General features: G+C 39.0%; 1 protein-coding gene across 40 annotated transcripts in view; it reads left to right on the top strand.

The window, feature by feature from the left end:
- adgrl2a (adhesion G protein-coupled receptor L2a) overlaps positions 1-21,115 on the top strand; it is a 127,241-nt gene extending 106,126 nt beyond the window's left edge. For 5 of the 40 annotated variants that reach the window (XM_008408053.2, XM_008408056.2, XM_008408058.2 and 2 more), the window contains 9 exons: positions 4,345-4,436; positions 6,635-6,679; positions 6,986-7,012; positions 7,843-8,011; positions 8,213-8,362; positions 12,410-12,506; positions 14,087-14,215; positions 15,701-15,718; positions 18,447-21,115. In XM_008408053.2, coding sequence (XP_008406275.1) covers positions 4,345-4,436; positions 6,635-6,679; positions 6,986-7,012; positions 7,843-8,011; positions 8,213-8,362; positions 12,410-12,506; positions 14,087-14,215; positions 15,701-15,718; positions 18,447-19,297 — 1,578 coding nt within the window. In that variant the 3' untranslated portion in view covers positions 19,298-21,115. Of the gene's footprint in view, positions 1-4,344; positions 4,437-6,634; positions 6,680-6,985; positions 7,013-7,842; positions 8,012-8,212; positions 8,363-12,409; positions 12,507-14,086; positions 14,216-15,700; positions 17,564-17,782; positions 17,836-18,446 lie in introns of those variants that run through there. The other 35 variants (XM_008408062.2, XM_008408066.2, XM_008408097.2 and 32 more) reach the window with 29 other exon arrangements.
- The last annotated feature ends 612 nt before the right edge of the window (positions 21,116-21,727 follow it).

Below are 21,727 nucleotides of genomic sequence, written 5' to 3' on the forward strand. Positions count from 1 at the left end.
TATATATGTGTGTGTGTGTGTGTTATTCTTCTTTGCACATGAAGGGCCATAAGTCCTTTATTGGTTTGTTTGCTTTTTGTAAATACCGGATGGTACTGTAAGTGAGGGTAGGAGAGGAAAAAAAAAGCAAAAGCACCTCTCTGTTTGGTCAWGGACCGTCAAGGGTGAAGGACATATAGCATTTCCTATTGACATATGTCCCATAAAAGGCATGCAATTATTTACTGGTCATGACATTATTATCTCCTGCTCCATCAGAGGGGCTCAGAAGAATGAGACCTCAGGGAGTCTGACTTCCTTGCACAAAGTGAAAAAAGAAAATAGCTTGTGGTATCCCTCACATATGCTGTACACTCGCACCCTCGCTGCTCGAAGCATTGCTTTGCCCTTGTGCGAACCGAGGGAGAAGGAATTTCTGCAAGCTCGCCTCGTGTTCGGGCAGGGTGGTATTTGTTCAGCGCCGTCTTCATCATATATCCCAATGGTTGGTACAGTATCTACAGATGCAGTGACCTGTGCTGAACATAGAGCTGACACTGAAAATATACTAGAGAGATGGGGGCAGCTGTGTCAAATTCCAGTGAGTGTCTGCGCACTGTCGGATCTCTGCTCGGAGCCTTAAACGAAAAGCTACAGTACAGCTCTTTGTGTGCAGTGCCGGAATGAATAAGAGACAGTTCTACTAACTGGACTGCATTTTACGGTTGCTGTAAAATTGCTTCTCGATGTGGGATGAGGTGGTGCGCTGAAGACCCAATGAAGAGCTGCGCTGGATTCAAATCTCTTTCAGCAAATGCTGAAATGCCTCTTTTTTTTCTTTCTTTTCACATCTGTATTTTTCTTTCTCTCTGCAGCCGCTTTGAACGTGTGAGCTTATAATTGAAGAAAAGCTAACATTGTATTAAAGCAAACACACAATTCTTCCTGCCTCAGCAAATGCTCCGTCAGCCACACAGGAATACGTTTCCTCTCCTTAAATTGGGCCCTCATTGTTTTCAAATTGGCTGTTTCTCTCATAATAATTTGCATGAAAAATATGTCTGCGGAGGAAATGATGATCAGGATCCCAGTGGTGATGACCGGAGAGATGGAATCATGACCCTGTGAGGAGCTAATGTATTGCTGCAGAGCCTACGTGTGACAGGGAGGAGGTTGTGTTGCACTGGCTTGGGCTTAGCGTGCTGCTCTATGCAACAATTGTCTGAAAAAGACAAAGCACTGTGGAAAGGGGCATCTCGGGGGAGCGCGCAGGAGCAAGGTTTGTCTGCATCATCCGTGACCCTGGTTTCTCTACAAATTGGCTTTGTCCTTGTCAATGAGAGAGAGGGAAGAGCAAAGGAGAAAACGGTGCACTTTCTGCTTATGTGAGGAGCCAAAATGCAGCCAACACCATGTTTAAGCAAGTAATGAGGATGATTTATGTTTTTCCTTGAGATTCACCAACCAGAATTTTTCAGCCGATTTACTGTCTTTGGTTTTCATAAAGCTTTGACTTGCCAATGCAATCTGATTCCAAATTCTTTTTAAAAACTGTAAAGCAAGAAGATATAAGAACAGCGTTCAGAATATTTTTGTCAACCCTACTTTCTGTGACTGGCTGTTAGTTATTTTATTTTTTTATTCAAAGCGGAATTAATGTGTTGAGAAGTTTGTATGGGATTATTTCAATTTAAAAAAGGGTTTTGCTAATATTTAAAACAAAGATAAAATTAATCTWGTCAATTTATGCTGCCTTTGRCCTCTTATTTTTGCGCTTAGTGATATTGATGTGCGAGTACTTCTGAAACATCTGTCCAGTTTTAAGGTGTTTTGGCACCTGATAGTCCAGTAGACTCAGTTCGATTGGTACCTAAAATTGCAGCATTTGTTTTCAGCAGGTGTGGTTTGCTTTCACATTGCAGTGTCAAATGGTCCAAAAATCTTTCTAACCCCCAATAAGATCGGAGTGGGGTCACATTTKAGTAGTTCTAGGATTTCTCTTTCATCTTTGGCAAAAGACCACGAGCAGTCTCTCCCGCTGTTGCTAGAGTCCTGCGTTTGTTTAGGTTATTTTTAACCAGAATKCCATGCGCTATTCTCCACTTCCTACTTTTGAAGCAGTATTGGGTCCGCTGGCATCGGACAACAATGTTCAGGGGACAACTGACAGATGAGACATAATCCATGTATGTATTCGAGCCACGCCAGGATTCATACATTTCTGTGCTTCCTTTGGCTTCACTCAGTAACCGCATCCACTTTTTTCTTTTTTTTTTTTCCAGTATGATCTGGTAGCGCAAATGAACGGTTCATTCACAGATCAGAAACAGATCAGACTTTTGACTTTTGGACTGGACGGTTCTTGTCTGGACCTCCAGTTTTTTTTGTTTGTTTGTTTCCCTTGAAACAGCTCTGAAACTGTCTGAAAATAAAAAGCACGAAGCAGGCAGTTAGATCAGTGTTTTTAAGCAGAGGTCGCCCCTCTCTTGGCACAGAAGGTATTAGCTCCATGAAAGGGGGAACATGGAAGTAATGAGTGCTGGGGGGAGCCATTTGCATGCTTGAGATAACTTCAACGCAAGGCCTTTTGGATCATGACACGTCGCGAGCAGTTCTTGTCATCTGGACAGCTCCATCTGCACCTTTAATATTTTATCCCCTGCAGTTCATTTGGAGTTCAGGGTGTACACACACAGTCCACTTCAGGAAAAAAAAATAGCTCTCTCCCCCACTCCCATTGAGGCGAGGTGCTTCTGCATGGCTTACAGTGATGATTCAGAAAGGGAGTGAAGGATGGAGGCAAGGCGGCTTCGCTCTAGCAAGAGGGATCCCCCCGGGAAAGGCTGCGAATGCATGTCGGTGGGGGTGGGAACATGTGCCATGCTGCTGGGTTACTTTAAAGTACTGTGTCCCTCTCCTCTGTCTCATTGGATCCATGTCACCACTCCATGTGTGAAAGGGTTTTTCAAAAGTCCTCCCCCACCTGTTCCTCCMCACCCCCGCTGTCTTACTCATGCAGACGGCTGGCAGAAATAATGGCTGAGGGCTGCGAAACAAAAACATGGCTTCAGTTCCGTCTATGATATAAAAGTCAGATCTTGATTTTCCCCCTACCTCTTTCTCTCGTTYTCTTTTCTTTTTTCATCCCTTTCTTGCCATCCTTTTCTTTGAGAGTCTGGCTTTTATTGTGTGCGGCTCTGTGAGTTGATTGCATGTGGAGGGGGTGATGTATTGATCACAGGCAGCCTTTTGATAGCAGTGTGCACCAGAACACTCAGAAATTTCTGCTCAAGAGCGAATGGCTGTGGTCCGAGTCCRGCTCACAAAGGTCCCTCGCATTGGCAATTCATCCACATTATTTTTTTTCTTTCTGGCATTCTAAAAATAACATGTTGATGCTGAAATGCACCATTTGCGAGGCTCCCCTGGATAAAAGCTTTTGTCGCCACAAATGTATTTATTTTGTGTGTTTCGCTTTCTTTTTAATAGCTGTATTTGTTTGAACCATTGACATGCTCTTGGGCACACCTCTTGTTTTTCTTTTTTTTTCTTCTTCCTCAGACATTTCTTGACATTATTTATACATGACTGGCTTGCAGTGCGAACACAGTTTGGTACATCTGCTGTGAGTGCTTGTACATGCTGTGTCGAGGACTTGTTTGCCCCAGAATAAATGATTTTGAAGTAAATTATTTGGAGGARCCCCTTGCTGGACTATCCATCCTTTGTGTCTCTAAATCACACTATTGATTTTTTTAAGGTACCAAATAAATGTGCTCAGAAACGTGGCTCATAGTATCCTTGTCTGAGCCTGATATGTGCTCCCTCCTCCCACAAGATTTAATGCGTTAAAACGGGCGAGCTCCTTTTCTCCTTACCTCTTTCTTTTTCTTTCTTTTCATCTGAACACACGAGAGAATTGAACAAAATATACCATGTTCCCCYAAGCCTTTTGTTGCTGCTTATACCTCATAATATTTCACTATGTGCATAAAATGATATGTGGTTGTTTTGTACAACAAGAGCCTCTCTTATTTCTCCTGCTACTTCTCATCCCCTTCTGACATTGCAAGACTGCTGCCGTGTGACTGTTGCTGTTTTTATTTTTTTCCACATTGATGGATTTTAATGTATTTTCATGCTCTCATTGATATAGAATGACACTAAATTTGGCGCCAGTCGGCCCGTCTGAGACTAGCAGGAGTGATAGATGTTTATTGGRTTAGTCTGTGGACATTGCAGAGAGTTGAAGGCTCTTTGCTTTTAATACTTATGGACAAATTAACAGTTTTTTTCTCCTCTGTCTGCCTTATCTTGAGGCATAAATCTTCATGAATTAACACTGCCATTATTCTGTTTTGACAGCTCAATCTCATCTTCCTGGTAATCACGATGTACAAAATGGTGAAGCACTCTACCACCCTGAAACCAGACTCGAGTCGACTGGAGAACATAAAGTAAGTGAAAATGTTATGTATGCTGAGGAACACAGTGTTTCTTTTTTGTATGAATGATGTTAACATGGTTCGCTAGGACGTAGTTGTTGTTTTTTTTTTTTGTTTGTTTTTTTTCTTATTCTAGCTCGACGTTTTCTAAACTTTTAAAGAAAGTTTAGGATTTATGAAATGAGGTTCATTTACAAGGTTGTATCCATTAATATTGAGTGTTGTAACAAGACATCAAGCTGACAAGATGAGGTATGTGGTTCCTGCTAGTAAAACATGTTTTTTTAGCTTCTTTTTTCTTTTTTTTCTTTTTTTTTTACTGAGAAACCACATAATTTGTTTCCACAAAACATTGACCTGCCAGTTTTACACAATTTTACACTTCTGATTCCCCTTTAGAGGTCTGGCAACCCCATAACGATCTGAGTTATAAGGGTAACATGGGATTGCAGAACAAGTGTGACATAGTGATATATGATACAAAGCAACCACAGCAACAGCAGCTAAGCCCGCAGGTGCAAAGACACCAGATGATCCTCTAGAGTCTTTCTCATCTGAGAAATACTCTGATCAACAGAACCTGGTGTAGATAATGAAATGCGTTTGAATAGCCTCCATAAGGACCACAACACAGAACTCAGCCAAACATGAGGGGAATAACCCACACCTATTTAATCTGAATTGCTCGATTTTGGTGCGATGTAGGCCACAGTCAACTGGTTCAGTAATCCCACCTGCATGAAAGCACACATGGTCCTGGATCACACTGGGTCGATTTACGTTATATGGATCACAAAATCATCTGTGAAGTGAGATTTGTGTGTTGCGTGGTAACTGCAGAACAATGATCTGCAAGGGCTTATATCTGCATCACAACATCAAGTTTACAGAACATGCCTTTATATCCACAGCTCATCATAGCTTTCATTTACTTCACCATTCTCTGGTGCCAGTTGGATAAGAATTTGCAAGTCTCACTYTACTTTGCCAATAAATGTGGTGCCCAAAAAAAATAGCTAAATAGCATCTATGTAAATATTTCTGGTTGTTATGTCTTTACTTGTCAGACACTTGGTCTGAGCGCAAAATAATTTTTTTTTGTCCTTGTTTTTCTCTGTGGAACAAAATGTGTGGTATACAATCATTTGTCATGTGTAAATAATTGCTCAATGGAAACAAAGGTTTGATACAACATGGTAAAAGTTTGCTTTTGTATTGGCCAGTGGCAAGCTAGGCATTAGCTTCAATCTCTGGGGCTGACTAATCTGAGTTTATACCAAACGGAGGCACCAAGAGTGCAGTCCACTGCCGGTAAGATATTGGCTGCTTATAACCTTTTTGCAGAGCCTTTGGTAAAAAAAAAAAAAAAAAAAAAGTCCTGAGCTCAATGCACCAGCATCTCCTGGAAGGGTAAGATACAGTGGAAATTCTGGAGCATCTCAAATGTTTTTCTTTTCTAATAGATCCGAGCTAAAACACTCATCGAGAAAAAAAAAAAGAAAAAAAAACCTCGGACACCACTACCGTTACCTAACCATTTATGTTTCAATCAAGACATATCACCACAATGCTTTGCTCCTGGAAGGAAAAGCTCTTTTTGTTAATACCTTTGTCAATAAAAAAAAATATTGAATCGTTTGTGCTGCAGAATTGTGGATGGTTTTTATTTGAGGTTATAAGGTCTTGTCGGTTGCTGTAAAACACCAGTTTACACAATCATATTATTACAGTAAGTGTTCAAGTTGCAACCACTGTTTGTAAGAGTTCTCCATCTATCTATAGCCAGTGTTTGTGTTTTTTCCCTTTCTTCGTTTTTTTTAGCGTAGCAGCACAGTGGTAAAACCGCAATCAGGGAGAGCAGTCATTAAAGGCCGATTTAGACATCTCAGTTTATTTGTGATAGACTACTCCCTTATCAAGCAAACCACAGCAGACCATATTTTCTGCAGCCTGCTTGCTTAAAAATGGGCGTAGATTTTCTCGCTCAATGTTGAAATTGTTTCATTTAAACCTGCTTATGTTGTTTATACTAATTGCTGTTTTCCTTGTGGTCATTTTCTTTGTTTTCTTTGTGTCTGAGTTTTCTCTACGGGTCACTTTAGGACAGTGTCTACTGCATGTTGCATGCAAACACAAAGTTAACGCAGGCCCTGTGCTTTCTTTTCTCCTCTCATCTTCTACCTCTGTCTCCGCTCTGCAACCCACACCAGTAATTATCGCGTTTGTGACGGCTACTATAATACAGATTTGCCTGGGTAAGCTTTTACCGCGCACCTCAAATAATGTTATCCACACACCACCACCCACCCATCAGTAGCATGGATGCAAATTCAGACAGCAGACGATGTGTTCTGACCAATTGCTTTGCTTAAAGATGGAATATTTGGTAATTTAATCAAACCATGCAAATCTTGGCTCTTGTTAGACCCTAATTTGATTGCCTGCCCTGATTTCCCTTGGATCAAAAAGTTGAAAATATCACACTCAAGTGCCAACTAACCCGCGCTGTTCTGTGCTCTGATCTAATTGTGTTTCTCTCTTYCCGCTATCATGCTCTCTAGCTATGAAGATAATAAACACTTTATCAAGTAAGAACATGTTGCCCAGAACTCTCCTCTTCAGCTTACAGTTTATTCTCTCCACTCTTCCTTATTCACTCTTTCCTTTTCTCTCTCTCTCTCTCTCTCTCTCTCTCTCYCTCTCCCTCTCTCTCTCTCTATCCTTCTTTTTCTTTGTTTTGCCAGCTCATCTTCTCCCAAACTGCAGCTTTAAAGCCTCTCATCCATCCGTCCTTGTGACTGGTCACTTTCACCGTTTTCATCAATCTGGTGTTGTGGTTGTTCTTGTTGTGTGTTTGACCACTGAACTGTGACAACTTCTGCTGTCTGAAGGCTTCACTGGACCTTTGCACACAAACACAAAAATAAAAAATAAAAACATCCCTCGACTCCTCCACATCTGCCTCTTTCCTCCGGTTCTAAAAAATACACAAGCCAGATTAATATTTAGTGTGTCTCAGCAGCCCTTTGCTTCTTTCAAAGTTATTTTCAAATGTTCTTTGCTCTACTTTGAATTTGCTGCTTGGTATGCTCTAAAGCATTAAAAAATATGTATTTACAGAAAAACAGATCAAGGTTTCCGTTCCATCTTCTCGGTCTGTCGGCAGAAACTGCTGATGAGCTTAGGCTGAAATTTTGCGAAGAAGAAAAACGTGGAAATAAAATTGTCAGGCATGAGATTGGATTGCATATGTGTTTTTGCCATCCTGTGTTCTCCCTGTGTCTTGGTTTACAGCCATCTTTCAAGAGCTTCCTCCAAGATCAAAATGAGAAAATAAAAATTGCCAGTCATTACTCATTTACTGAATATCCCTCGTGTTAATTCTCTTGTTTTTGTTTTGCTTTTTTTTTTTTTTCAGGTCTTGGGTCATGGGAGCTTTCGCCCTGCTGTGCCTGCTGGGTCTCACGTGGTCCTTTGGCCTCTTCTTCATCAGCGAGGCCTCCATTGTCATGGCATACCTGTTCACAATATTCAACACCTTCCAAGGAATGTTTATCTTCATTTTCCACTGCCTTCTTCAGAAAAAAGTGAGCCCTTCTGTTGTACTACACTCTAATTTCAGAGATTTGTCCTTCAAGGGGAAAGGCATCTGAATTTTAGCATTCCAGCATTTCTGAAATAGCACCACATGCTGATATAAAGACCAAACAATGTTCGCCTTGATATCGCAGGCTAAGTCATATTTAAAGTCAACAGTCTGTGTAAACACCTGCTTCTTGCTTATGCAGGTCCGTAAAGAGTACAGTAAGTGCTTCCGCCACACATACTGCTGCAGAGGGCTGCCAACCGAGAGCTCGCACGGTTCCACAAAGACTTCCACGACACGGACGAGTGCGCGCTACTCTTCTGGTACACAGGTAGACCAGCAGCTTTACACAGTAAGACTCCTAACGTGCCATGCAATGTTTTCTATGCTGAGCTGCTTATGATGCATGATTTTAACACTAATATGAGAATTTGCTTAGGAAATTTGCTGTACGTTTTTGTACATTCTATGATCCAGATTGATGTAAAAAAAAAAAAATGGATTCAGTTTATTTCAGAACCTAAAGTTTCATTTTGATAAATTAAATTAAAATGTATTATGTTTTTATATTTCAAAAAAATCAATTGACTATCCTAACTCTGTTTACATTCTGTACTTAGAGGGATTAATAATATAATGGCATTAGATTGTGAAGAATTGTACTGTGTTAACTCTCAGGCAAAGAAGATCACATTATCTCTGAGTAGTGCTGTCGTTGATTACCTGCTACATGAAATGTTTCTCTTTAAATAAGCAAAACACTTGAGATCAAATGTACTACAGTTCTTCATTAAATGTTCATCGTCGAAAACAAAAGAGGGATTAGGTTTGTACACTGAATCGATTCTCACAATAAAAAAGGACTAAATATTGAGACACAATATTTGCCTGACAATAATCTGATGGAGTATTTTTATTAAACACAATAGCATTGCTTTTTGTAAATTAAAGTGGACATGTCATGCTTTTAAATCTTTCCGTTTCACATTTAAATTATTCAACTGTCGTATATAAAATGGATTACAATGTTTTGGTGTGAATTCCCCATTATTTTAGCTGCAAATGGCCTGCTTTCATCCCTGTTGTAAGGTGTGTCAAGCAACACGTCTTTCTGGAGTCTCTTTAAAAGCAAACGAGGCACTTTAAACCCAACCCTATCCGGGTTGCAGAGCGTTACACTCAATTCAACATAGTTAATGAGTTAGCTAAAGTTGAAGCCTAGAATGTCATTGACCCGGTTTTAAATCATGTTTTCCCCAAGACAAAAAGGGCAAAAGAAAGTCATAATACTATTCAAATAAATGAGTATGATTATATCCTCAAGCACAAAGTGTCAAGATAAACAGAAGGTGCGATACTACTTCTAATAAAACAATAGCCTGGACATCATGTCACCACAAATAATTTTTGTCTAAAGTAAAGTTTGTTGTCATAGCAGCATTATTTTCAGCTTAGCTCTTTGCTATATCCATCATGAGATGGATGAGAGGAACTGACCCCTCAACCAAACAATTTTTAGCAAATCATTCTTGATAATTATAGAAGTTGCTGAACCACTTTGCACAAAGAGGAATTTCTCCTCTGTTGTGGGTACATTTCCAAGAAAATTATTATTATTTTTTGTTTTGTTTTGTTTTATTTTATCCACTTGCATCTTCAGCATACATGAACTCAGACAAATCACTGCGAGAAATAAAAATGGTTAATTCGTAATATGATCTTGCTTAACAGTTCCACAGCAATTACTATGACTAGTAGTTTGAAAAAAGTAATTAGAAATAGATGAAGTTGAACGGATTGAAAATATGACCCAAACACAATATAAAGATAAAAATCAAACTAAGTAATTATTCCTTACTTAAAATCAACTTTTTTTTCATAAATGCATTTAAGAGTTAAAATGTTTGGGGAGAGTTAGTTTGGGTTAAGTTTCAGAACAATTAAGATGTTTAAAGTTCAGAGCTCAAACACCATTGGATAAACAAACCTCCTTGTCGGCCGGATCCAGGATACGAACTTTAAGACAAAGCAGACCAGTCAGACAGGTAAGCAGCAAGATAGTGGTCATGATAAATGAGGTTCAGTTTCTTCCTGGAGATGATAGAGCTTTACAAAGGTGCAAGCATTAGTGGTGCTCTCCAACAATCAAGCCTTTATGGTCGAGTGGCCACATAGAAGCCATTACTCACTAAAAGACACCCTCCTGGTATTGTACTAAAAGGCCCTTGAACAGCTGTAAGACCGAAACAAACCTCTATAACCTGATAGTACAAAATTTCCATCAGTGTGAGATAGAACCAGCCTTACCTTATTGATAGCAACACGATAGATAAACATGTTGAAGGCATTGCTGTTCTGTGGTGATGCCTTCAAGTGATTGAGTTCGGACAGAGATGGATAACCAAAAAGACAGGAAAAAAAAAAATCTTTCATAAAATCGTGTCGCTCTACTTCCAGATTTATTTAATAATTTAATAAACAAATTCTTTCAGGGTAAATGTGAGGTGTTTACCACAAAAATACTTTAGGGCTCTGTTTGTCTGCAAAGCTACCGAGTACACGGTGAGAGTTATTATTTCTGGGTTTTTTTTTTCCTTTTGATGAAAAGGAATAAACTGAATCTATTTTGTGCTGAGGTTGAAACCTAACATCTGAAATACCTCTAGAGGTGAAAAGTTTCTGTCTCACCCATTCTTAGAAGAAAGCACATTTGAGCTTCAGAGTTGCATCAGGAAATGTTACATTATTCCACAGTGACCAATCAGGGTCTGCTTTGCTGCATGGGAGCCTTTCTTTTGTTGTAACCCTTTAGCACTTGCTTTTATCTTTATTTTTCACTGATGTCATGTGCATGGGAAACAGTGTTGCACTCTTTAAAAAAAACAAGTGTAGGTACACCTTTACTGCAGGGCGGCCTGATGCTGCAAAAACATACGGGTTTGCACAGTGCCTTTCTTGTAATAGGCCAATAGCCTTTAGTAGATAACATCCCCAGAGCCGGTGTGGACAATAATGTCACTTCAAAACTTCAACCAAGAAGAACTGGAGTTAAAGTTGTTTAAAAAGATGACTTAGATGAAAAAATGTTTTTGATATAAGTTGAGATGCACTAAGACCAGTGACGGGTTCTTTCACTGAGCTAATAAAACTTAAAGTTACATATTTTTTCAGTATCAGTGAGGTATTTCAAATTAAATCATGGAAATCTGTGATTAATTAATCTATTTTAAAAAAAATTTAATTACATGTTGCTTGTTTTTAGAGGTGCAGAAAATAATCAATTCTTGAGAGAATCTCAATCGGTTCCTAGTCCTGAGAATTCAGAATTGATTCAACGTGCTCAAAAATTKATTTTTGTTTGAATATAAACTGACGGGATTTGATGCAGTATAGAACCTCTCTACTTGTTTTCAAGGCCCTCACTGGTTTAACAGCTTACTTTTACATCATAACACTCCAGCTATAGCTTCAAGATTCATTATCCACTATGCACTACTGTTGAACATTCCCAGATATGGGATCAAAATGAGTGGTAACAGCCTTTTTGATGGTGAACCTCTACATGTGGAGCAGCCTGCCTTCCTCCACTAGAACTGCTGTCAGTTAAAGTAAAACCTGCTTAAAACTTATTTTATTTCCACTAGCTTTTAATTGTGACTGAGAATTACATATATTCCCAATTTTTTTTTTTTCTTAACTGGTGTTGGTCATTTTTATTGTAGTTTCAATTATTTTGTAGGACTATAATTCCACACTTTACTCTTGGTAAAGCACTTTTCTTCTAACTTTGATATATTAAGAAGCTTTAACCAGTTAATTTATATATCTTCAGAAATGTCTGTAATTCATTCAGACCTACAACAAAGTTAGAGAGAAAAAGGCTTAATTGTTTGTTCCTTTTCAGCTTTTAACCCGTATCTGTCTCRGACAATGTCAGAAATGTTGTTTGCTTTTTGGAATTCCTTAGACTTAAGGATCTTCTTTTCAGTGCTGCCACACCGAGCTTCACATAAAAGACTCTAAAGGCAGTTCAAAATATAAACACTTTAATCTTCTTGTTGAATCAATAGTTAAACCTTGTTTTTGAAAACATCCAAGTTCCTCATTTAAATGGAGGCAAATACTGTCACTATGTGATGTTATGATTCATGACAAGAAACTGGAAAAAGCTATAATCAGTATCAGCAGGTCAAAGCTTTACAATTTAGTGACAAAATTCTGATCAGTTTATGAAAAAGAAAAAAAGAAAAAAGGAACAGCAGTGGCTGCCTTCACCTTACTGTGAAGGCAGGTGAGTGATGCAAACTGTAATATATATTTTAAAAATGAAGAAAAGTTGTTCTGAAACCTGCGTGGGCTGGATTAGAGTCCTAATGACTGTCCCTTGTTGACCTGACAGAGTCGTATCAGGAGAATGTGGAATGACACCGTAAGAAAGCAATCTGAGTCCTCCTTTATCTCAGGTGACATCAACAGCACCTCCACCCTTAACCAAGGTCAGTTCACACCTCATCACTTTCCACACCTATGCACAAATTCCATCTGCCAGCTAATATTATCACCTTGAAGTTCCAGCAATCACAACACAGCACAGAGGTCCAGGCAGTAAATGCCGTCATCTTGAAATGACAGTGCAGCATGGTTTATAAAAACGCAAGGCCTTAAAAATGAAGTTTCCTTTTTCTGTCAGCTCAGAGCTGGAAAAAAGGGAAAAAAAAAAAACTTCCTCAAATGCGGCAGCGTCTCTCGTACCTCTAGCCTCACTCTCAAATTGAAACTTGCGTGTTTTCTTGATTTAAGTGCGGGCTATTAAAGATCATGCCCAGGGGACACATAGGCAAAACTAAAATGGTTGTAAAAAGTTTTATTTTCAGAATGTCTAAACATGAAGCGAAATACTATTTGTTGCCCAGCACAGAAGGTGACCTCTGTTACTTTATAAAGAGATTTATGGGTGAGGGGAGGAAAAACTGTCATTTATTATTTAGCTTGAGCACAAATATGATGATGAGAAGATGATGTTCAACTCTGGCTGACCCAGAGTGCTTAGTGTGATGTTAGGCTTTCTGCTGTCTCTCAAATGGCTTTCTAAGCATGCAAGGGAAAAGAAGGTTTACACTAAGGTAGCTTAACTTTCCCTCCGCTGACTTCTGTCATTCGCCGCTCCTTGCCTTCCCCTTTTTCCTTTTTGATGTCACTTCCCAAAAGACAGAATCTTGCATTGAACACTCTCTAGGACATTTTGACTTGGTGATACATCAGTAACAATCTAGAGGTACCGCTCTCGTTTTTTTTCTTCTGCCCCTCCGCGCTACCATTTCCTGGAGATGTTAATGCAAAGGTTGGATATTGATCACTCCGGGGCGTAGTAGCAACCCTAGAGAATTAGTGCACTGAAGGAGGGCTTTATCTCCTAGAAGCACTTCCATGTCATTAAAAACATCCCTGGAGACATCTCAACATGACAGATGGCATTTAACATAGGTGATAAATGGCAGTGGAAATACCTCAGATCCTTAAAACACACTGCAAGCTCAGGAGAGAGATTAGGGTTTGGAAGATAATGGCTAAATTTTTAGCCCTAATTGTTTTTTTTCTTATAAATAAAAACCTGGCACAGTCATCCTGTCTGTCATAAAGTAGAAATTATATTTGGAGGGACTTGAAACGGCAAAACCTTTGCATAATTACAGAAAATCCAAGGTGCTGAAAAATGAATCTTGCACAACATAATAACTAAAAGTGAGTTATGAAACACACTTGTGACAGAATGTAATAATGAGCATAGTTGGTTGAAAATTAGTTTGTAAATAAATGGGTTAGGAAGGATTCGTAACACACTTAACAAATGAATGGGGGGTGGGGGGAGGCAGGCACCAGCAGAAGATGCGTGCAAGAATTTTTCCTTTCCTTGTTGCCTTGAGTAGAAACTTTTAATTAAAATCCCTACTTTCAGATTTAGGCTCACCCTTAAAGACAAAGTCAGATTCTTTGCCTTTTTTTTTTTTTCTGTTCTCCTTGACACTTTCAGACAACTGCCAAACTTACCTGCTCCTCCTCTGTCTTGCCACTCCAGGAATGACTGGGAATTACCTACTAACAAACCCTCTCCTGCGACCACAAGGCACTAACAACCCTTATAACACCTTACTGGCTGAGACAGTCGTGTGTAACACCCCCACAGCTCCAGTGTTTAACTCACCAGGTGTGCTTATTTAATTCTTTCACCTGCATTCTGCCTTTTTTATATATATATTTTGTTCTTTTGTTTCTCTCCCCCTTCCTCACTGATGTCTTCAGTCAAGTGTTCAGAAGGCCAAATGAAACACAGGATGTTCAGCAGTATCGTCTTTCCGTCAAAATCACTGTCTCCGCAAGACTTGATATGGTGCTCATCAAATGTGTGTGTGTGCAAAAAAAAAACAAAAAACAAAAAAAACCAGAAGTAATACACTCACATTTTGTCATGCATGACATAGATCTTTGTGGTTCACCTAGATCCAGCCTGTGTGTTCTCATATTTCTCTTAACGGGACATAATGATTAAGATGGGAAAGAGATACTGCACATTCTGCCTCGAGATAATGTAAACAGTGGTGTAGACCTGAAGCTGTAGTATAAACTGCACCATCATTAAGATTTATTTCCATGAACATATGAGGCAATTTGTTTCATGCTGTGCTACTTCTTAAACATGGTAAACTCCAAGAATTTACAGTGCTCTCCACATTTACTGTCAGCCCTGGTAAAGACGTGTAAAAACTCTTAAAATGAATTATTTATGGCAGTACCACAATTTCATATGAATGAAAAAAAAACACTTGATATTTTACAAGACAAACTTGGGTCCAGGCTTTTTTTGCCACAATTCTAGTTTTGTTTTGTTTGGGGTTTTTTTTATATATTTTTGTATTAACTATTCCCTGACATTTGGCAGATTGGATGTTTATTTTTCTAGTTTATATGTGAGGTTAAAAAACCCCAAAACAAAACGGTCTTTTGACGGTTTTTCGGTACCCATTTCTTGACTAATTTAGATTAACACACATCTGCTTACCTACATGGTGTGCTCTCTTGTCGTTCCCATTTTGAAGAACTAAGAGGTGAGGGTTTTTATTAAGACCAAAATATTGTTTTTTGGGTTTTTTTTCCCCATCTTTCCTATTTTGAAAAATGTAATATCTCCGGGGCTTATATGGATTCCTCATAAAGAGCTCAACACTCTTTATGATGATAATCAGTGTGATATATGCATTTTAAAAATGCTTAACTTTTATTTCATAGTAGTTGGTAGTTACTACATAGTAGTCGGTAGTAGTTGCCAGTAGATATAATTTTGTGTGAAGCGATATAAATTTTTAATGAGATTTTTCTCCTTTTTTTTAAGTTTGAGATCATACAAGCCAGATTTAAAGACGGCTGCATTTAAATGCACCATCATATCTTTACCAGGGCTGCCAATAACTGACATTTTTTTTGTACGCATTGTGTTATCAGTGTCTAAATACGATATTAGGAACTAGAGTATGCCTGTGCAAATAGTAATGATAACTATGTTTCTGTTGTATATGGCATCAGAACATATATAACAGTGATAAGGCTGTGATGTTTTTGTATGTGCTGTTCCTTTTTGAAACTGAAGTGGCATCTTTTGTTATGTTTTGTGCTTTTCCCCTGTGCTTCCCTTTAGTGACCTACAGAGAGACAAGTATGGGAGTAAAACTTAACTTTGCCTATCAAATGTAAATTTTTTTCAGCATGCTTATTTAAAACAACCCCAAACCCTCGGCACAATCACTGGTTTTACTTTAGGCCATTAACACACACTCAAGTGGAGAGCAAGTGGTTCACAAAAAACAATATAAAATCAAAATAGCTCAATTTGATAATTTTAAGGAATCTTTCTACTCCTGATAGAGTTGTCCTGAATTTGCCCACTACTCTGCTTTTCTTTGTTTAGTTTTTTTTTTTTTTTTACTGACCAAAAATATGTTTTTTTGCTGTTTTTATTTTTTAAAGGAGAAAAAATACCCCCCCTCYCCCCCTCCTCCCACTGTCTGTCTTCGTTGTCCTGGTGTGGCACTGAGCAGTCTCAGTGTCCACTATTATTCCTGTCACAGTCTTTCAGACAACACCTGTCTGGACCCTAAATTGCCTCCTAGCAGGATTAACACATAGATGTCACAGCAGCAGCTGTTACATTTCCTTTTTTTTTCCATTCAGGACTTATTGGCCTTTATCCTAACTTTGAAAAGAATCTCAAAAGACCGCTCATCTAAAAGAATGCACTGCCTTCTTCCTTACTCTTTTTTTTTCTTTATAGTGACCATTTCTAAACATAAGTTCCCTTAGTGCTCTAAATCTTATTATTCTAGAAGGAGGAAACCAGCCATTGCAGAGAACATTTTTTCTCCGTATCTCCTCTCTCAATCATGACATAAAAAATATTTACATTTCGTAGGGCTGCTTTCCATGACCTCCATGCTTCAACACAACCACATCTGACCTCTGCAGTGGCTGTGCTTTCCTGAGCTGTTCTCCCAGTGACCTGGGTCTCAATGGGAACTGTTACAATGACGGATGCCAAGTGCCGGGCTGTGGGCAATCTCTGACCTTTACCAGCTCTGGGTACACAAGCTGCCAACTAACGGGCAGCAAGTGTACCACAAGAAAGTCACCAAAAATTGGACTTTTCTTCAAAGCATTGTGCCTTGCAAAAGTGTTCTTAGCCCTTCTCAACATCAGTGTTTTTAACATGAATTCAGGAGGAAAAAAGCTGAAGCTGTTCATAATTGTGAAGTGGATGGGAAATGAGGCAAAAATGAGAAAAGTGTTGCTTGTATATTTGTTTCAGCCCCATAAGCCATTGTTTTAGTGATACAACTGTTTAGCCAATAGTAACTGGAAGTCCTTAAGCAGTATGTCTGTACCAGTTTAAAAGACTGAGATGTATTCCCATTGTTCATTCTAAGTTATGTAACGTGAAATTACATTCGGCAGAGAAAATCCATGAACAAGTTTTGTTGTGGATTTACAGTTGCATGAATGGTGTGAACTTTAACAGGGCCATCATGTGTTGCTCTAAAGTTTAAACCATTCCATTGTAGAGTTGATTGTATATTTATGGTTATTGTCCTCCTGGAAGGTGAAGCTTTAGTCCAGCCAAAAGTCGTATGCAGCTTCTAAAATCAGGATTTTCTTCATGATTTCTCTGTATTTAGCTCAACCTGTTTTCCCATCAAATCCTAGAAGAAGAAAAGCATCACCTACCACCACCATGCTTTACACAAAAGCCTCAAAAGCTTTTTTTTGTGAGCTACAATATCCTGGGAGTTTTTCCATGCTTTTTCAATTTTTACCAATTTACTGACAAGGGCAATTGACCATACTGAACTTTATTTTGGGGCATCACATTAAAAGGGGTTAATGCCCCATTGTCAGACTTTCATTATTCTTTTCTGTCTACTTCACAACTATGCACTTTATTATGTTGGTCTATAACATTTAATCTGGATTAAATATACATTAATTAGTGGCAGCAATGTTACAAAAATAAAAAAAATATGCGAATGCTTTTACAAGGCACCGTATTTGTTGCCATTTGATCCACAAACGTAAAAGCAGTTTAATGCTTGCCTGTTTTATTTGCTGAACCCTTGCTCTTGCTCTGTTGCAGTTAAGACTTTTATCTTGCATTTTGTTGTTCTTTTGAGCGATTCTCCATGTTACAATAAATCATTTTTTTTTGTTTTACTTTTTTTTTGTACATCAGCTGCTCTTAGACCAGATAGCCTGAGCAGACAGACATGATGTGAGTTGTCTAAAGTGAGTCTTTTCACCTGCTGTGTGTGGTGATGGTGGAGTGCTGCTTGTGGGCTCCCCTTGTAGTGAGAATACAGATGGCTGTCCCATGTTTATACATAACTACTTTCCCTTTTCTGTCTTTGTCATATTTCCCCTACATTTCCTTCCTCTTATTTACTTTACCACATAAATTCTATTAGTTGCTAGAGATCCCGTATGTGTCAGCCTGCCAATTTGTTGCTTCATACTTATACATCAACCTGTTGCCGGTGTCTTGTGATAGTGTTTGGATCTGTTTCTTAATGTTGTTTGGGATMTTTTTTTCCATTGCTTTGTCACATATGTGGCAGACTTTAATGCACAATGCCCTGCTTTTTTTTACAGTGATTTTTCAAAGGGAAAGTTGAAATGTATACATGAGAAAATACAAAAATTTCTCATTGCAAATAAACTGCATGTCTATGTATTGTATGTTAAGGATTGTGCCCAACTAACAGATTTAAAGCATGGCTTAAATTAACTTTATTTTTACATAAAACTGCATCCTAAACAGCATTAAATTTTTATTCCTCCTTTTGTGATTATTAGTGATGACTAATGTAGTTCCCCTTGATATTTCCCATTGTTTCCAGGGCACTCACTGAACAGTGCGGTGAGGGATACAAGTGCAATGGATACTCTACCGCTAAATGGTAACTTTAACAATAGCTACTCACTCCGTAATGGGGACTTTGGCGACAGTGTGCAGGTAGTGGACTGCGGACTCAGCCTGGATGATGCTGCCTTTGAGAAAATGATCATCTCTGAGCTTGTGCACAACAACCTGCGTGCCTGCAACAAAAGCCACCAACAGCAGCAGCACTCCAGTTTACGTCACCCGCCCCACCGCCAGCAGCCGCCGCCGCCGCCGCAGTACCACCATCACCACCACACGGAGCGGGCTCCCCCCAAGGTGACGGTGGTAGGTGGCAGCAGCAGCGAAGATGACGCCATTGTGGCTGACACTTCATCTTTGGTCCACATGGGCAACGCGGTGGGCCTGGAGCTGCACCATCAGCAGGAGCTGGAGGCGCCACTCATCCCCCAGCGGACTCACTCGCTTCTGTACGCACCCCAGAAGAAGGTGAGGACCGACGGAGGAGTCGATACCTTTGACAGCCCACTGACACCCACCAACCCTGACGACAGTGCGCAGTCCCCAAACAGAGACTCTTTGTACACGAGTATGCCCAATATTACAGACTCTCCATGCCCTGAGAGCAGCCCCGATGTCGTGGAGGATGTCTCCCCCACCAAAGGGAGCGAGAATGAGGATGTTTACTACAAAAGCATGCCCAACTTAGGGGCAGGCCACCAACTCCAAGCCTATTACCAGATAGGCAGAGGGAGCAGTGATGGCTACATTATTCCAGTTACTAAAGAAGACTGCATCCCTGAAGGTGATGTACAAGAAGGACAAATGCAGTTAGTGACAAGCCTTTAAATGTATTTAAATCATCCCCTTAGCCCTGCTGCCCTGACACAAACCCTGACTTCTTTCAGGGCACACACACATTGAAGGCAGGACCATTCTTTTTCTTTTTTTGTTTGTTTTTATTTTTTTAAGCGAACCCAGCAGTTCCACGACACATACACACACGCTTGGCATCTACAGACTTTCTCCCTCAGCCATCCGTGTTTCCATCTCCTTCCCTGCAGACTCAGAGACCTGTGGCACAGAAACGGCAGCGCAATGTTTTCAAGAGACTGTACATAAAACAAAGAGTCAGATTTCAATTCTAAGAGACAAGCCAACAATGTATTTAAATGTGCTGCTGCTGTTGAGTTATTGAGAAAACTGAAGGTGTGAAAACGTAAAAATAAGTTTAAAAAAATTACAAAAAGAACAAAAAAGGAAAAAAACAAAAAAACAAATTACAGGTGACATCCAAACAGCAATTTCCCTCTCAAAGGTTGTACATACACTTCCCAACCTCTAAGCTAACCATCTTTTTTTGTTTGTTTGTTTGTTTGTTTTTTGTTTTTACAACCCTGGACCAGGACATGGACATGTTAGTAAAAAATAAAATATTTCCTGATCAGACTGTTAGAAAAGAAATATCAGGTCCTGGCTGCTTCCCATCACCATCAAGTTTGGATTGTATAACCACTAGCAATCAAGCCCCTGGCCTTATATTTTCTCAACTGTTCCTTGAACTGTTGTCAAGGAGAAACTGCTCAAATATATATTTTGTTGTATTGCTAGTATAAAATAAGAATTCATGGGGTTGGGAGAAAAAAAAAGCATAATTATAAAGAAACCTTTTATTTGCAAAATTTTAACATTTGAGAGACTATTGTGTAAAAGTTGCACATATGTTATACCATCTGTTTATGGTACCAACACTTCATTCAAGGTTGTATGTTTGAGCATAAAGGCCTATTAAAAGAAAACAAACAATGCATTATCTTTTTTTTTTAATTTGTGACCAATATTTTGTTTACTTCCCTTATTTTCATTTCAGTTAATATTGTCCCTTAGAATATCTTTATCCGATTTTGCCAAAGTGGCATTGCTTTAGTAGAAGGGGGACTGCAACAACCCAGTCAAGGTGATTTATTCATTGCACTTTTTTTTTTGTTAATATTTTTGATTGAAATGGATCTTTTTAACCGTCACAGCAGAGGGATGGGAAAGCGCTACTGAGATGAAACCCCACTTTTGAAAATAAAGTTTTTATCTTAAATGTAGTTCTTCCGCTCAAGTTTAAGTATTTTATTTATTAAAATCTTTCAGAAAATGAATAAATAAATAAATTGGGAAATTTGTGAATAGTTTCCCGCACTGGTATACATGCTGTACTGTAGCTCATGTTTTTTATGTAAACATAAGGGGCTTATCACTTAAGACTGATGTAAAGTTCAACACTTGTTTAACAAATACAATAAATGTGAGATTTTTTGTCAACAGACAAGTTGCTTTTTTTAATGGCTTGTGTTTTTGTCATATCTCTAGAAAGCAGGTTAGATCATATTGCTATTGACATAAAACACTTTTGACTCAGGTTCTTAGTAAGTCCCGAGCACCTTGAAAGGCAAACTGATACAATTTTGTTTTCTGGAGGATTTTTTTTTCTCTCTTTTTTTTTTTTCTTTCCTGCTATCTTCAATTGCTGCAGAGTAGAGTGATCTCGCCATATGTGTTAGAGAAGCCAAATCTGTCCATGTGATTCAAACATGAGAAACTCAGGTAGGAAAAATTGCATTGTAAATGTTTCTCTGTGTGGTTGTAACACTAATAAAGGTTCAAAAATGACACTGGTTTAAAGCATTGTTCGCTTAGTATATCATTGTATGAGAGAAGCACAATTTAAAGGAGTCTGTCACTGCAGAAATACGCAAGTTCGTTTAACTGCTGCGTGGGAGAGTGGAGAGGAGTCCACAGGCCTAACGAGGGGTCAGCTTTCCACATGGCTTGAGTCTTAAAACTATGTAAAACATAATATTTCTGCATATGACACATATTTGCTCTAATTAATGTCTGCTCCAGCTGAAACCCACTGTCAGCTCCTATGCGTTTTATGCCCCAGGTGATGCTAATTTACAAAGAATTTTGATATAACACCAGTTGAGGCGGAGTGACAGCTCACAGCAGGAGGGGCTGGAAATTGCACTGTTTACCATTTGGCACTGAAGGAAATGACTCAGAACTTTGCAGAAATGGACTAGATGTCAGTGCGCATAATGCTGTGTGGGCTGCGTGTTGTTTTGACTTGTTTCAACAATTATGTGACATTTTGTGCAATTATCTGAGGCTTCAAATTGTCATAGGGGGATTGCGTTTTTTTTTTTTTTTTCTTCTTCTTCTTTTCTCCCGTGATCTCTTGTGCAGACCCCTTGAATGTCAGATTGGAATCAAGTGTTAGGGTAATTG

This window comes from Poecilia reticulata, linkage group LG4, assembly GCF_000633615.1.
Source record: "Poecilia reticulata strain Guanapo linkage group LG4, Guppy_female_1.0+MT, whole genome shotgun sequence".
NCBI lineage: Eukaryota > Metazoa > Chordata > Actinopteri > Cyprinodontiformes > Poeciliidae > Poecilia > Poecilia reticulata.